A 16,682-nucleotide genomic window follows, 5' to 3' on the forward strand; every position below is an offset into this window, starting at 1 on the left:
CATGATATGCATTGTTTGCAACCCAAAAAATAATGAATATATTTTTTTTGAAAGACTAGCAAGTCCATTTGAGATATTTAAAAGTTTATCATATAGAATATGACTAACGTCATTATTACCAGAAGGTAGACACATTGACCTCACAAACATATGAAATGTGATTTAGATAGTTATATTTTTTATAAGATTGAGGTATACTCAAGGAAGTTGATAGCAACCTTGAACAAAAAATAAAGGAGGCTGATATAATTTTGATCATGTAATACTCTCGGCGCTCATTCCTCTTCCTCTTGAAGTTTAATTAAAATGTTGCTAATAAGCATTTCCATTTGTGTTGCTATAATAATTACATATAAGACAATTTAAACTAAAATAATCGTTTCCTGAATAACAACCGACTTAATTTTAATATAAAGAACTTAGACTATCATATCTTAAGATATATCAAATATGAAATAATATTCATTCAGGTACGAACGGTGCGGAAAAAGATGTTTATTCATGATAAGAACATTATTTTCAAGTATCCTCACTTCAAGATTATAATGATGAGTATGGATCTTTGTTGGTTTATCTATTATAAATGATAGGTGTATTTACTTATATGAGCTACCACAGACCATCTTATACACTAAGTTTATCAATTTGTGGGTTTTTGTGTCAAAGTTGGTCAGACTTTATTTTGCTAACGCAAAAAATAGTTGTTAACGATTTAAAAAGAATTTCATATAATAAGGTACACTTTCGTTAAACGGAAAGTTGTCATTATTTCGGAATAAATTAGTAATTATTTAATGCTTAACTGTTATTCAAACATTTTTTTTTAAAGTTACATTTTCTCATTTTCGCGATTCTTTCTTGCTATCATTTATTTAGATGGTTCATCAAATATTGTACTTTAAATATATACTGAAAATATGCACCTTTTTCATCAATGTTGTTTCTCAATTTTTTATTTAATGGTATAAAATTGATAGTAAACTTGCATATTTTGAAGATTGATTTATACATTCACCCATTACTGCATAAACACTTTGTGAAAATTAGATGTTTTTATTGAGGGGGCTCCCTTTTCAAGTTCAAATTGCTATAAAAATATAAAAACTGCTTCGATACTTATCAAACTTGGCACAAAGTTAACGTTGACTGGACCATTGACTTTGTTACAACTTGCTCAGTTAAAATTTCCTGCTATCATGACAACGAGGGGACATCTCAAAATTGCCAAAAGTCACTATTTTGCGTTGATTTTTTCCATCAAAATTTATTTCAAAGCGCTGCAACTTCTCAATATATTAAAATAGAGACAAAGGTTTTTTAGCGTTACCTTATGATCGATCTTGGGTCATTTTTATCCTCTCACAAGTCCAATTTTTTCTTTGCACATTTCCCTTCTGGCAACCACCTCATGTATCTTTTAAGTAGGGGCGCGCCGAAAAAGTGGTCATTTTTAAACAACATTTCTCAAACAAAAACAAAATCCTAAATAAGAGATTTTACGCACCATTTGAGACAACAACAAATAGATGAAAAAGGTGTTAAAAGGCGTAAATATTAAGTTATTGGTTAACAGAAAATAAAAGAAATACAAGAAATTACCATTTTTTCCATGTTTAAACATAGCCCAACAATTGAGCCGCGTCACGACAAAACAAACATAATGAATTTGCAACCAGCATGGATCCAGACCAGCCTGCGCGTCCGCGCAGTCTGATCAGGATCCATGCTGTTCGCTTACCAACCCTATTACAAGTAGAGAAACTGATAGCGAACAGTATGGATCCTGATCAGACTGCGCGGATGCACAGTCTGGTCTAGATCCATGCTGGTCGCAAACGCACTATGTTGGTTTTGTCGTGACACAGCTCAAATGAATTTGAAGAAAATTGTTGTTTTGTAGATTTTTTTTAATTCTTTATGATTTCCTTCTTATACCTATTTGTTTAGAGAACTAGGCTATAATGGACAAGAAGATCGGAAGAGGTTCGTCTAACAATGCTTTTTATAATGATGATCACAAGTGGGATTCTCAAGACTCATCACATTTTGACAATAAATGTTGTATACACATTGAAAACAAGAATGAATCAAAGAAGTCAATTAATAAGGAAAAAATGGATTCTGATAAAAATAAAAGAGTAAAAAGCGAAAAGAATAAAGTAGATGGGCTCAGTTATTGGTGGGACGTGTTTGTTTGCTTTGTCATCAACGTTTGTATTCAAACAATTGAATCATTTGTTGACATAGGAATACATGACCAAAGGTTTTTGAGAACATTTGATGTGAATGAAACGGAGGTGCAACAAGTCAATAACTATTTTAAGAGTATGATAGATTTCTTCGGTAATTATTTCTTTTACATTTGATTTATATTCTAAAAACAACAGTGTGTACATTATTATTAACTAAAGTAATAAATGTGAAGCAATAAATGACATCACAGCACTTATATTTATGTATCAGAATAGCACACCAACATTTATTTCATTTATGGCCTAGTTTCTAATTTGATAGTTGACATCACTAATATTCATTAAATCTAAATTTTTAAAAACAATAAAAACTCATTGTTAATTCTGCTTGCTTTTCGGATTTATAATATTTGTCATAGTTTACGGTTCGGATCGAAATATCCGTCCCGATGTAACCCGCCCATTGAGCGGTTACGAGGCTTGCCCACTTACCTCCCATGGGCGGGTGGCCGAGTAAAGGATATTTCGATCCGAACCGCAAACATATGTCAGATATTTATTTTTGCATGTTCTGCCATATTACACTATATTTTAAATTCTTTATCTTTATTTTCAATGGAAATTTATATCATTACAACCGTAACTACTTTCTTGCAACAGCGTATGAATTACAACTTTATTCATAACGGTATAATGACGCCATCCTAAGCGTGCCATTGTACAGCACATGAAATTTCCAGGAAACGCCAGTCTGATATGCAAGAAAAATTTATTATATTCTAATCACGGTCAGTAAATGAATGGTCATTAACGTTTTCAGGCACATCCAAGACTTTGCCATACTTTGTTATTGAACGTAATGATTATTCTTCATAAATTAATAAAAAAAATATGCATTTGACTAACCATTATTTCACTGAATTTTACTTATTCTTTCAAAACAATTTTAGATGTGCACAACTGCGTCTTTTCGCTTTCAGCTCCGATTGGCGTATTTGTGATGACAAAGTTTGGACAAAGGACAAATATTGTTGCCGGATCACTATTGATCTGCGCTTCATTTACAGGCATATCTTTCCTTGACAGTAGATCAGGTAAGTAATCACAATTATACATATTTTGAAAACATTTTTTTGTTTGTTTCGTAGCTGAAGTTTTTATCATAGTAACAAGAAAAAAAATTGTTACTTCACCAAAAACAAGTATCCAACAGCAACTCTTTTTGTAAGAAAATCTTTAAGTCAATTAGGTGAGAATATTAAGTATATAAAATCTTGAAATATAATGTTGATAGTTCTCAGTACCATTCATGTGGAGACAAACTACTAATAATAAATTGATTGAAACAGATAATGATGGTGAAAATGATAACCTTATACATATCTATATACAGTAGATAAGTAATTATTCAAGAATCAAATGTTATTCATTATTTTAACTTTATCACCTTTAACTAAGGATATATTAACTTAAAGAATACCATGATATCTAAAAAAACATCACTATTGTTTTAATCAATATTTGAAATACTTACTGAATAATTGTGCCCATTCACGACATATCAAAAGCTTTGTTGTTGTTTTTGTTGTTTGTTGGTTTTTATATCCTTTTTTCTGTGTTTTTTTGTATTGCTATCAAGTTTCATTAAATGTATTCCTCGATAATCAAAATCATTCAAAATGGACAAAATTTAAATCTCAAGTCTCATGGACAACCGTTAATTTGGTATATACTTTATTTCAAGTGCCGCATTCTGTCTGGTACTGGAAAATTGGTATTTGTGGACCAGCAGGTAAATGTGTTACTCGTTCTTACTTGCTTCTTAGTACATGCTATCCACGTTTTACATTTAACCGCTGTGCAAAACCTGCATGTAAATTGTGTAAAATTGATTTTGTTTAAAGAAATGAAATGTCAAGACATCATGTGGTAGGTAGCTACGGACCCTCGAATATGATAAAAGTTGATGAAAGTAAGATACAGATATACAGAATAAAAATCTTCTTGTTCATACAAAAGTTATAAAAAAAAATTCTGGGATGGAAATTATCGGAAACACTTTTTGTCAATCAAGTGATGTAGACCCCTTCTTCCTCAATTCACTGGTTATGGCTTGAAATAACGTGTTCTGCATCTTCAATGCATGGGCATGCTTCAGAAAAAAAGACCTGTTCATATTTTGACCGATCAAATAAGCGAAATTGTAAGTCAACATATTACGCTGTATTATGTCATTTCCAAAACTAAATGTTGTTTAACTTTAGGGTTTGGAATAAGTCTTCTGAAAATAGGTGCCTTGGTTCCTGTACTCGAGTATTTTACTAAAAGGAGGATGGAAGCACTTTTGTTGACAAAAGTTGGTTTTGTATTAGGATATGTTATTGACATGGGTGCTAAGTTTGCAGGAACTCTACACTGGACAACATTATACAGGTAAGCTTCACATTATCATACAAATTTTAATCTTATGAAGGGCAATATTGATAAGTAAATAAGTATTTTATTGGTCTTGGTCCTCAAATTTCTGAACTATAGAGATATATACATTCTGTCGTATTAAGATATGAATTATTTGTATTTGGTTCCAAATTGTAATTTAAGTAATACTTTAGATATCAATAAAGTGTTCAACTAGATTAAATAGATTAGTTTTAAGTTAAGGTAAAGTCATACCTTAGATATGTATAATAGTGTTTAACTTGGTTCAAGGGATTAATTTTAAGTTCAGCTAGATTTATACTTATTTGCCTCCGCGCCGAAGCGCGGCGCCTATTGGAATGAAATGAGATTTTGTGAAAGGGCGACAGCAACTTCTCGAGCCTTTTATAGTTGCCAATAATAAAAGCCGATCATTCCGATCGGTATGAGGGTGCTTGATTATTAATTAGTCGCGATATGTACAATGAATGGCGAACTGGAGAATTTCGCAATGCAAACATTTTCAAATGAAATAACCTTTTCCGTCAATAAATCGCGCTCTTCGGGGTATTTTTGCTTATCATTTTGTAGTACACAGTGGGTTATTATGGTATGTTATTCCGAAAACGTTAATAGAATGATGAGTTGATGACCTAAATATTCCGAAAATCTATTTATAGAGGGATGTACTCCTATCCGTAATTCCCGGTCTCTCCCGGGATTTACTAATGACCGGCGAATAGTACCACACGTTTATTGTCCGGTCTCTCCCGGTTTTGGAGAAGATATCGTTACAGAACAGAACAAATATTTTACAGATAAATAAGCTTTTTTTCAAAATGAATGTTTGTCACTTAGTTTGGTTACAATAATTAATAAACACAGATCAACTCTCGAATTGATTGATTATTATTATACATAAACATACAATTCGAAAAAAAACCAACAACACAAATCGCATGTTATATTTTATCTATATGAGATAAAAACAATAAATATGTACAATAATTGAGAAAAAATGTACATTTTTATGGCATTAGTATGACACTATCAACTTTAAAACATTTTATATAATTTGTTATTCGTGTTTAGTAAAGATTCCGAGGAATTATTCAAAGTTACAAATCAGATTTTAAGAATTATTCAATTGATTGATAATTTAAAAAATGATAAAGAAAAATACAAATGTACATGTATATGGTTTAAGAATAAACAATATTATAAATTGAAAGATTAACCATGATTTACTGACTTTTTCCAGTTAAGTTGACTTATAATCGTCGATCATTATGACAATTGAATTCTTAAAATAGTAGTAAACGTAAAAACTCAGTATTAAAATAGCGCATAAAACACACACAAAAAAAGAAAAGAAAACAATATTCATAAAATCTGTAATTTTTTTATTAAAATAGAAATTATATTTATTGTATAATAAACAATTATGCTCAACATGATCAACATGGTAATATAACAAGTGTCATATTGTTACTTAGTGTGAACAGATACCTTAAGAGGGGGTCCTCGTTAATAGCAATAACATAATAAGGGACAATTACACAAGTATGGTGTTGATCATGCGTTACACATATGGATTATAAATGATTGTATACATGTATATCCGTTGCTATTAATAACCACGATCATAAAGAAATAACAAGTAATATTTTAATTTCTAGCATGCCGATCAAAGTTATAAATAATGAACAATGTCTTTCGTCCGTTCATTCAAAAGTGATATACAATTCTGGTAAAACCCAATGAACCATTGAAAAGTTTATAAGAATATCTTGTCATCATATATCTACTAGTTCATCTGCACCTGCTGTTTGGACGCCCTTTGATGCTTTGCATCAATGCTTTTCTTGTTGTCACTATCATACATTTGTAAAGATCTATTCTGTGTTGTTTTGATCTTGTTTGTGCGCGTGTTTTTTGGGGGGAGGGGGGGGGTGGTAGTTCCCAGTACTTAATATGATCGAAATATAGAAATAAAATTATGCCTTAATCCGATTTTTATTTAAAAAGTAATTGATGTCTTAAAATATATTAATATTCATAGGCGAATGCCGTCAGTGTACGCTGCTCTGATTAGGTCTAAAAACAGTTCATAATATCACAAGTTTCAGGTTTGAAACTTTGATATTTGAGATGATCTTTAGTGTTGTATGTTTACAAATTTGAACAAAAATTGAAATATTCTTAATTTTCTGTCTTTTACAGCGATGAAATTAAATCCATCTGTCATTTTACCTGCACATGTATTTTCATTTTTTTAGAATAAATGCTGGTTTATGTGCATTTCCTTTAGTGTTTATTTTTAAGAAGAAGGTTTTTATGATTAAGGTATGTACAATTTTAGTGCTTGCAATCGTTCAAGAATAATAGTTTATCTGTAAAATTTTGTATGCTAAATCACGTAAACAACTGCAGACAGATATCATCATCCATGCTTCTATATAAATCAATATAAGTGTGCATGCACGTAAATTCGTGTATGAGCCTGCATGTGTACATAAGTAAATAGAAAAGGAAAATATTAATTTACATTTTTGGCAGTCAAATGCTCATTTCAGCTAATAAATGTAAAATATATCATTTTAGACGAATAATTATTGTGAACTTTACAAGGTTTTATATTCAGGTTATATCTGAACAAGAAATCGAGGAGGAAAGAAATACCAATAAGAAAGCAGAAACAAAAGGAGGGCGGAAAAATAATTGTAAAGTTCCATGCTTAGATAAAGTTTTAGACAACTTTCCTGTGTTGAAAAGGAAAACGTTGTGGACAGTTGTTGGGGTGTTTTCCACCTTTAGATTCGGTACCCGTTATTTAATTGTTACATAAATGATGATAGAAGTGAAAATTTTATTTAAATGAAATTGCCGGTTAAAGCTTCTAGAGTTTGTATCCTTTTAAACAGTAATTAACTGCCAATATGTCCGAGTCATTTTACGTTCTGTCTTCTTTTTGTGTTTTGAAATTAATACAGTTATGCAGATACATTTCTTTAAAAGCATTCTTTGACCTTTATTATTATTGCTTTTTTGTTGTTGTTGTTGCTGTTGTTGTTGTTGTTGTTGTTATGTTGTTATCTTAAAGAAGTATTGTTAATATCAGTTTTATCATATCTTACTTAAATTGTTATTAAAACTATTTAATTATTATTAAAGGGACTTCACTTCCCAGATTTTCTCAGTCGGGGATCTCAAAGAAAATTAAGGGGCATATAGAATCTACCACAGATTCTTTCGTTGAAGATCTAACAGTAATAATAGGAACTTTAGTCGGAATAATATTGTCATATTTGGCAAGGAAGTGCAGCTGCCTCAAAAGGTAACAAACTTTACCAAAATGAATATGTATTTAAAAATACCTTCGTATAGTTCCGATTGCCTTACACAATTTCTTAGAGTTTTTGGGGGAAATGCGCAGGTAATGAATCAGCGTAATCCATCTTTTCTTCCATCTAGCTTGATTCATATATAACAGCCAGTTGATCAGGTTGATTTTAATAGACATGACTGAATGTTATAGTCACATAATACATTTATTCATACACAATGTTTAATACAATATGTCTACAACAATCGGACCCACTACATGTTATATATGGATCATATACAATCATGAATAAGGAAATTACGGAGTGTACTTGGTCGAATGGTTAATGTTTTTTCTTTAAAGCTAATGGCCCTAACCGCTGTGTATACGAATCCGACATGGACTTCAGATTCGTTAGGTGATGTAACTAGCGTATGGAATGTCGCCGCTTTTACTCAGGTGCCCATTCATTCAAAAAACGGGAAAAAATGACCTTTATGTGTTGGTACTGTGTAAAATCTTGTCCCGAGATCATGTGTTAAGTAATTTCAATCGAATCCAACTTACGTTTTCGAATTGTTAACCCTTTCTTTTATAACGAGTGTCATATTCTTAATCTATTAATGGACGGTTATTTATTTTCACATATTTAAGCAGGCAGGAAAGAAATTAAATACTGTCACTTTCTGCAGTTCCATTTCTGAGTTATGATACATTTTAGCCTATTGCAGATGTGATGTATTGCCAAAGAAAGAAGTTCAATCAACCAAATCCTGCAGTATTTTCAAATTTGTCGTTTTGGGCGTTCTAAAGGGATTTTAGTTTTTCTCTTTTTTACAAATGTACAATTTGAAATGTATTTCTTTTTTAATGTAATCTTAAGGTTAAGCTGGAAAAGGAAAATATCTCTTAAAATCAGTGAAAGTAAATGCATAAAAGTTGATTGAAGTTGAAGAATGAAAAGATATTAATTTAAAGTTTTTAAACAATCTTCATGAAACCATGCCTGTAAAATTTTCCATTTTACCGCAAATTACGTACTTATAGGATTCTGATTCTGTTTTTTGTTTGTTTGTTTTTTTTTTCGATTTTAGTTATTGCCCTGTAACTTCGGACATTTTTCAGAAATATATGTTTTACTTCAAATTTAGATTTTTTTTTGATATATTTCAAAACTTTTACATGAATGGATAACATGCATAATGACGGAATAATGGTATTTAAATGCTATCGTCATTCCTGTACATTGTGTGTGTTGAGTATTGGTCCTGTAATATTCTATTTATATTTTGTACTGTGAAACGAAAATGTTGGTTCGGCAAATTATTCGTTCTTCTAGGGTCCAAGTAAACTTTACAATTAACTAAATGTTAATTGATCTATAAATCATTAATCGTATCCAAAAAGGTAAATACAAATGATAAAAGTATTTGTTTTCATATAATGAAAACAATTCCCAAATACTGTTATTAATGAAATAAATTTTGTAAATTTCCGCGAAAGAATTAATAGAAACCTAAAGTTTTGAATATTTCTCTGTATAATTAATTCCAAAATTTATCATAAAAAAGTTTAATTTCCTTCAAAGCACCATAAGACTAGTAAAAAGTTTATTTTTGTAAAAGGATGTTTAGTTCTTCCACTAGTGTATGATAAACCCCTATTGTATCATATTTTGCCACCCACGTTCGAAATTAATTTCTGTCTCTTAAAGTATGAGCTCCCTAAGGACACTATAAGGAACTATAAAATTGACAACATAGGTCTAATATATACCTTAAAGGACACCTGTATGCAAAATTTAAAGAAAGTTTACCATATGGTTAACGAGTTATGGTATTTTTTCTTACTTGAAACTTAGCTACAAGAAGGGCTCTTTTTCAGAAAGGAGAAACTCTCAGTAATCTATCATAATTATAATCAATATGAAAAATATTTTCCATTTGATTATTGTTAAAAAACAAATAATAGCATTCAACTAACAAATTACACAAGAAAAATTAGTGTTTCTACACAAAATGTTTGAAATATGTATACAAGTGTTACCCTACCCCACCAATTTTAAACCCTTGGTTGACAATTTCCTTCTTGGAGGACCTTAATAGCCTTAAAATTTATCAAATTGAGGGACTGTTTTCAAAGTTTGCCTATTTTTTTTTAAAGTATACTGTTTGAGCTTGTCAAATATAAAATACTGTTACCGTCTAATTTTTTATATAATTAGAGTTTGAAAATATCAGGTATCATATATGTTGATAAATTTGGCATAATTTAGCCATAAAATATCAATAATAATTTTATAATTAAAATGAAACACTCTTTTCTTACCAAGAGTGACCCAAGAGACACAACAAATGTTGAAAGAAAAAAATAGAAAGAAAATAAAAGTTGCCTCTACCCGCGCCCCTCAGCTTTAATGCAGTTGACACAAGTTCTAGCCTATTTGAATACTCTTCAAAGTGGAGGTAATGCATTAGGTGGGTCATACCTTAAATGATCCCCTTATTTTGCCATTAGAAAGAATTATTATTCTTTTGCATATACCATTTATAAACTTATCTAATTCCTGTAAGGAATCTGTTCGGAAAGAAATGAATCAGAGGGATAGTTTCTATAAATGTTGTACATATATATTGTCCATTATCTATGTTGGTCATAAAACCCTGTTGTCTGTTTGGGCTTGAATATTTCCTTCAGGTAAATCTTGACACGTTTTAGACAATATGTAGAATATATTATATAAATCCCTTTTATATTATAATAATAAAGTAGTATTAAACAAATAACACTAATCAACCATCTTCTTTAAATGTTCTGCAACATTTTGTTGCAACTTTCCTAAACCAGATGCTGTGAGAATAGTAATAAACGGTTGCCGAAACAAACTTGCTTATATTTGTTAAATGGTGCAATAATCTTTACATTTAATCTAATAACAATTGTTGAAATTTCAGAAATAAATGTTGTTTAGTTATATATGTTTTGTATAATTTATTTGTAATTGTTTCTCTGAACTGTATCTATTTAATGTTTTTCAGAATAAGTCCTGAGGATTTTGGAAAATTAAGTCAACTCCTACAAGTTATTTATTCTATTTTGTATTCCTTTTTCTTCCTATATAGATAACATATTCATTTCTTAAAGTCAGGAATTGACGTAACTGGTTTTTGCATTCATTTTCTGTCAAGAGTAAATTCTGAATATCTGGATTTTGCTATATTTTCATAGGTATAGAAGGAGAGGTTTGGACTTTGCCTTCACAATCGTTTCCATTGCTTGTCAAGTTATCGGTTTTTCTTCTGCAGTAACTTTAGACAAAGTTGGCTATCACATCTACTTCAATCTTATTCTTATGGCTTTAAAAGGTATAAATTTGCGATTTTCTTCAAACTATATGTTTGTCTGTCTGCATACAAACATGTTTGTTTGTGTTTATTTGCATGTTTTAATCATTCAATGTGTTTTGTCGTAAAGTTTTTAGAATTATTGTAATGTAAAAAGACTTTGTTAATAGAAATTAAGTATAAAAGGATAATTTAGAACAAATGAACGTATTTTTCACAATTCGTAGTGCCACTTAGATGACCTATGTGTGTAGTTTGATATTGTACAATGATTAAACAAAAATAAACACTGTAACACTAGGTTAAACTACAATTGTCTCAATATCTCATTCCTGGTCAATACAATAAAACTCTAGAACCGGAAGTGGTGTACACTCTAACATGCATGCATCTATTTAAACAATAAGTAGCTGATTCCATGGATTAACCTGATATTCCACATGCATGTCATTGCGCACTACTCTTGTTCATCATGTTTTCATCACAATAAAAAAGTACACATTAAATTGTATCAAGATAACGTTAATTCAATGAGTCACCATTTAGTGCATTTTTACTTCCTTCCAAGAAGTAGCGAATAGTATGTAAATAACACATGGGTTTGTGGGTAACAGTATAATATCATCCCGAGGAAAACACTGTTACCCGAGGCGATTACCCCGAACAAAAATACTGTGACGATCTGAAATTGTCAATTAAATCTAACTCTAACAAAAGTAAACCAAGAGTAACAATAACTAAACTGTCCTTACCTTTTAAGTTTTAAGTGTACTTTAGGCCTACTTGAGAAGTTTTCTTTTTCTTTTATTCTTTAAGCATGTGATGATATCTACAAATCATAAACATACAATAAGCTAGCTAGGTTTAATTTAGAAAACAAAACACTAAAATAACAAGAAATAAAGATCACAAGGCAAAGGCAACGTTCACAGGACGCCGCCCCCGGACACACCCAAGCAGGACACCAAAAAAGTAAATGGAGTGGACACAAGGGTGAAAGGAGCGGGACATGTATTGTGAAATAATATAAACAAAAACAGGCACATAATGAAATTAAAGGGAAGGGGCTTTACGGGTGAAAAGGTGGGGGGGGAATTAAAAATGGAAAGGGGGGGAGGAATACCTACCGTCAACGACAATCCAACAAGACAGACATCACAAAACAAGTATACATCTAAAAACAAGTAACAATACAGATACACACATAGCTGACACATCGATATTTTAATGTATTGGCGGACAATATTTATACATGTGTTAAACTGACATTATCACTACTTTGCAAGGTTTATCAGAAAATATAAGAACTGAAGCAATGCCAGATGTCCTTGGAAGTTCTAATATTAAAATAACGGAGGGACTTCTTCATATGTTCACAGGATTAGCCGGTATAGTAGCTGAAACTGTACACAGTAAGTTTTATTTCCATTTAGAATTGCTGAACACTTTTTTAATGATATTAAGTCAAAGAAATTGTAAGATACTGGCTGGATGAAAGCATAAGCTAAACGAAATAATCAGTAATATTAATTTACAGAATTAAATCGTAACATTAAACTTTCCAAATAAGTTGCATCATAATATACGCTTTCACCTATTTGCAAGACTTTTGTTCAAGTGTCAACTAAGGTCAATACTTTTTTTAATTTGTTTTAGTGTGACTTTTGCATTCTGCAAAATGATATATAATGGGTTATAAGCACCTTTATATTTGTAATGTACTAATAAATTTGGATTTCTTTTAAATATAAATTCAAAGTTTATTTTATTCGAGGTGCACAACGTACGACAGACGGCCAGCAAGACTGGAAAAAAATGTTTAAGATAGGTGGTGGATGTCTCCTTATGAATGGTCTCTTGTCAGAGGTATACGTTATGTCAATGTTATTTAAACATCCAAGACAAGATGAAGATGTGTCAAATAAATTGAATGAAGACGGAAATGAATCTAACCAAGATAACGAGGATTTTGCTGTGGTAGAAACCTCGAGTATTAAAAATGCAATCAAGAGCAAACTTCTAGCGTCGAAATCAACGGATACTAACATACTAACAGTAAATACAGGTACTATGACAGAACCATTCAAGACTGATCCGATGCCAGAACCATTAACGATTAATGTTAACCCACTTCCATATAGCCAACCAACATATTCTAAAGCAAGAATACCAGCAACTACTCCATCAAGAAATTCAACAATTTCACCTGGCACAGTAGCTGCTGTCATAGATTGTCCAAGATATGTTAAAGCATTGATGCCGCCATATAAACGAACATTTCCAAAAAACATGTAAACGATTAGTAGAAAAAAAGAATGGAAGACGCAGAGAATATAATGTGTTTATGCATATGCAAATAACATTTCTAAACCTTATTGTCATTTACAAAAGTTATAATATTCCTACTCAATATTAAACTCTTTTAATAATGAAGTATTATTGCCTTTTATATTAACATTGAACTCTTTCTTTAAGTGGTCAAATCAGCTGCAGGTAATTATGTTTAGAAAACAATACAATAATTAAAGTAAATAACAGGAACATTTGAATCTACGACTCATTAAATATACATTCTCAAACTGTGAATGTTGTTTAACCCAAACACTTTCAAAGATAATTTAGCTAACCACTTTAGTCACATATTGCACAAGATTATTGCTTCTATTACAATTATGCTTTAAAGCGGCCTTCGGGTTTTCTTAAGTTGAAATTTATTACCCTTTAGTAGATAAATCGTTGCATATAAGTGTCAAATCAAAATTAAGTTGAAAAATGAATTCTGTCGACGATAAAATGTATAAACATGAAACCGCTTGATACCTATAATCTACCGGTCCATCCTCTATATTTAAACTTAATGGATTTAGCTCAATACAGGATTGGAGCAGCACCTCTAGACGCTTGCAGAAATCATGATCACAAAATAGGCAAATATCGTTTTTTTTTTTCGCCGATTTTTACATTTCCCTTGATTATCGTACTAGATTCGGTGTGAAAAGATGAATTAGACCTGTTAAATTTAAATTCCGTTGGGTAAAAAGACAAGCTTTTAGCATTTTATCATTCAAGCGCCTTGTCCGGTATATACCGGAATACGGTATTTAGTGTGGTGCTCCAATCCTTTTTTTAGTCACAGGCTCACAGCCAAACTTAATTAATAAAGATTAGTTCCCCGGTTTTATATTTTTAGAAACGAACGTCATTGTCGCGTTATTAATAGCTATCTGGACGGTGTTTTGTAAATGTGAACTTTTCGAAAATAAAATTACTGACTGAAATATTTCGTTTGAGAGAACGCATGATTATTTTTTTAACAGAAAATAAAGCTTTAGGCCGCTTAAAATGTTATTCACTTGTAATGAATATGAGAACAAATATGTCATTCTAAAGATAAAACAATTGTTTTTGTAACAATAAGAAGAAATAGCATTTTCCATTTACTGTCAGAAAATGACCGTTACACTTACTGCAATGTTTCACGTTCAGAATATAGAAAAGGTTGCAAACACAATTGAGATTAAAAATCACAGCAGTTTTTTACAAGTCATAGAACGTGTAGTTACATTTACGTGATATTAATTGACAAAATATTTCATCTATGTATTCCGATTATGATATGTTTCGATCAACAAATTGATTTTTTTACTTAAAAGAGGAATATACCTGATACTAAAACTGTTTTGATGAAAATAGAAATGCCTAGAATTATAAAAAGGATGTTTTTCACGAATATTAGAATATACAAAACTTTAATGAAAGCTTAAAGTACTGACGTAACATAAGGTTACACGGTTTTGGTGGAGCCCAAATTACCAATCTATCAGTTTTTCAACTAGATATAAACATATTTAAGATAGTTAGAAACTTTTCTTTTTTTAAAAATAAGCTCTAGTGAACCACTCTCTGTATTTAAAAATTAAAGCTTTATTTAGATTCAATACAACTACCATTACTCAATGCACCTATCAATTTAAAGATCCCGAAACAGATTTTTATGGTTTTAAATCATAAATATGATGCTTAATAAATTAAGATTTATCAATATTGTAGGTTAAAAAAGCATTTTAATTTATAAAGATATCACCGATGTAAATAAAGGGAGGCAATAAAAATTGTTTTTTTTTGCATAATTATGTACATATATATTTTTTCACTTAGTGTGGTTTACCACTTTGATCAAAACATACAGGATCTTTAAATGGATTGAAGCATAATTAATTATAGCAGACATATTCTATGTATTAATAGTTTCAACGATAGTTAATTGCAAAGTGTGCATGTACCTTATAAATACCCCCATTTACGTTTTTTTTTTTTCATTTTGATAGCAACATAATTGTACAAACGTAGTGAATTTGAAAGATTTTGATGTATGCAAAGTATTTTTAATCCTGAGCTACGAAAATGATATATATAACCAGATTCAAATAAACTTAATGAATAAAAGCAATTTATATAACATAATACATTGTTATTTCTTACCCAACAAACACAGAAGCTTTATATCTAGAAGGAAGGGTGTAACCCATCTTAAATTTGCGTCAACCTTACACAAATAGGCAAGATTGACGAGACAAGTATGTCTATTTTGTCTAACAGCAAAATAAAGAGCCCTTGTCCAAAAGAGAGAGCAAGAGTGTAACCAATCTTATATTTGAATCAGCCTTACACAAAAAGACAAGATTGACGAGACTGGTATGTCTATTTCGTCTGACAGTGAAGTAATGTCTTGAAAGTCATTACGACGTATCGACTTAGTAAAACGACGGCTGGCATTTAAACATCTGATTGCGTTTTCTCCTAGTTCTAAAGGGCAAATAAAGTGCAAATTTATCATCCGATTAATTACCGGATGTATTGATTGACTTCATCAAGGTATTTTTGGCCAAGATAATTTGTGTTTGTTAGCTTTAAAAAAGGTTAGTTCATACGAATTTGATTTCTTTCTTTAGTGTTGGAAGCAGTAAGCGTATTGAACTTTTCTCAAACCCATTCCTTGAGTGCCAACCTTTACACATCAATAGGGGTAAAATCTCTTACTCATGGAAATAACGTCTTATCCAAGACATAGTTTGAACCCACGCTACCAGCAATCCTTACCGAACTAGTCATTCACATGCCACCGCAATTTGCTATAATTGTCATACAGGAAAAAATGTACTAAACATTGAAATTATTGAAGATCAAAAGTTGTCCAAATGCGACTAAGAAAAATGTGAGGAAATTCAGGAAAACAAATACAGATAAAGAATAAGCCCAGGCAGGTGTTACGTGTTAATGGTAAAGCAATGCAAACGCCAGACTCTATTCATTTAGACTTGAATTCATTGAACGCCGCCTTTCCTTGTTGATTTTGTTTATCATATTTCGAGTAAAATTCGTTTTTTAAGTATCCTTCATATG

The 16,682-nt window shown here is 30.9% G+C and overlaps 2 protein-coding genes across 2 annotated transcripts; both read left to right on the forward strand.

The window, feature by feature from the left end:
• Positions 1-1,955: 1,955 nt before the first annotated feature.
• Positions 1,956-7,083, forward strand: LOC132717105 (monocarboxylate transporter 7-like). The gene is made up of 5 exons (XM_060700500.1): positions 1,956-2,343; positions 3,173-3,286; positions 3,937-3,984; positions 4,457-4,625; positions 6,890-7,083. The coding sequence occupies exons 1-5, from the start codon at positions 1,962-1,964 to the stop codon at positions 6,993-6,995; spliced, it is 819 nt and encodes a 272-aa protein (XP_060556483.1). The 5' UTR covers positions 1,956-1,961; the 3' UTR covers positions 6,996-7,083.
• Positions 7,084-7,137: 54 nt separating this feature from the next.
• Positions 7,138-14,328, forward strand: LOC132717106 (uncharacterized). Its single transcript, XM_060700501.1, has 5 exons — positions 7,138-7,432; positions 7,785-7,947; positions 11,164-11,300; positions 12,566-12,691; positions 13,054-14,328. The coding sequence occupies exons 1-5, from the start codon at positions 7,174-7,176 to the stop codon at positions 13,572-13,574; spliced, it is 1,206 nt and encodes a 401-aa protein (XP_060556484.1). The 5' UTR covers positions 7,138-7,173; the 3' UTR covers positions 13,575-14,328.
• The last annotated feature ends 2,354 nt before the right edge of the window (positions 14,329-16,682 follow it).

This window comes from Ruditapes philippinarum, unplaced genomic scaffold, assembly GCF_026571515.1.
Source record: "Ruditapes philippinarum isolate M1 unplaced genomic scaffold, ASM2657151v2 ctg1058_1_1_1_1, whole genome shotgun sequence".
Lineage (NCBI taxonomy): Eukaryota > Metazoa > Mollusca > Bivalvia > Venerida > Veneridae > Ruditapes > Ruditapes philippinarum.

Coding starts and splice junctions, on each gene's coding strand:
- LOC132717105 (XM_060700500.1), top strand. CDS start 1,962: ATGGACAAGAAGATCGGAAGAGGTTCGTCTAACAATGCTTTTTATAAT. Junction 2,344..3,172: donor GAGTATGATAGATTTCTTCG/GTAATTATTTCT, acceptor TTTCGCTTTCAG/CTCCGATTGGCGTATTTGTG. Junction 3,287..3,936: donor TTTCCTTGACAGTAGATCAG/GTAAGTAATCAC, acceptor CTTTATTTCAAG/TGCCGCATTCTGTCTGGTAC.
- LOC132717106 (XM_060700501.1), top strand. CDS start 7,174: ATGCTCATTTCAGCTAATAAATGTAAAATATATCATTTTAGACGAATA. Junction 7,433..7,784: donor GTTTTCCACCTTTAGATTCG/GTACCCGTTATT, acceptor TTATTATTAAAG/GGACTTCACTTCCCAGATTT. Junction 12,692..13,053: donor AGTAGCTGAAACTGTACACA/GTAAGTTTTATT, acceptor ATTTTATTCGAG/GTGCACAACGTACGACAGAC.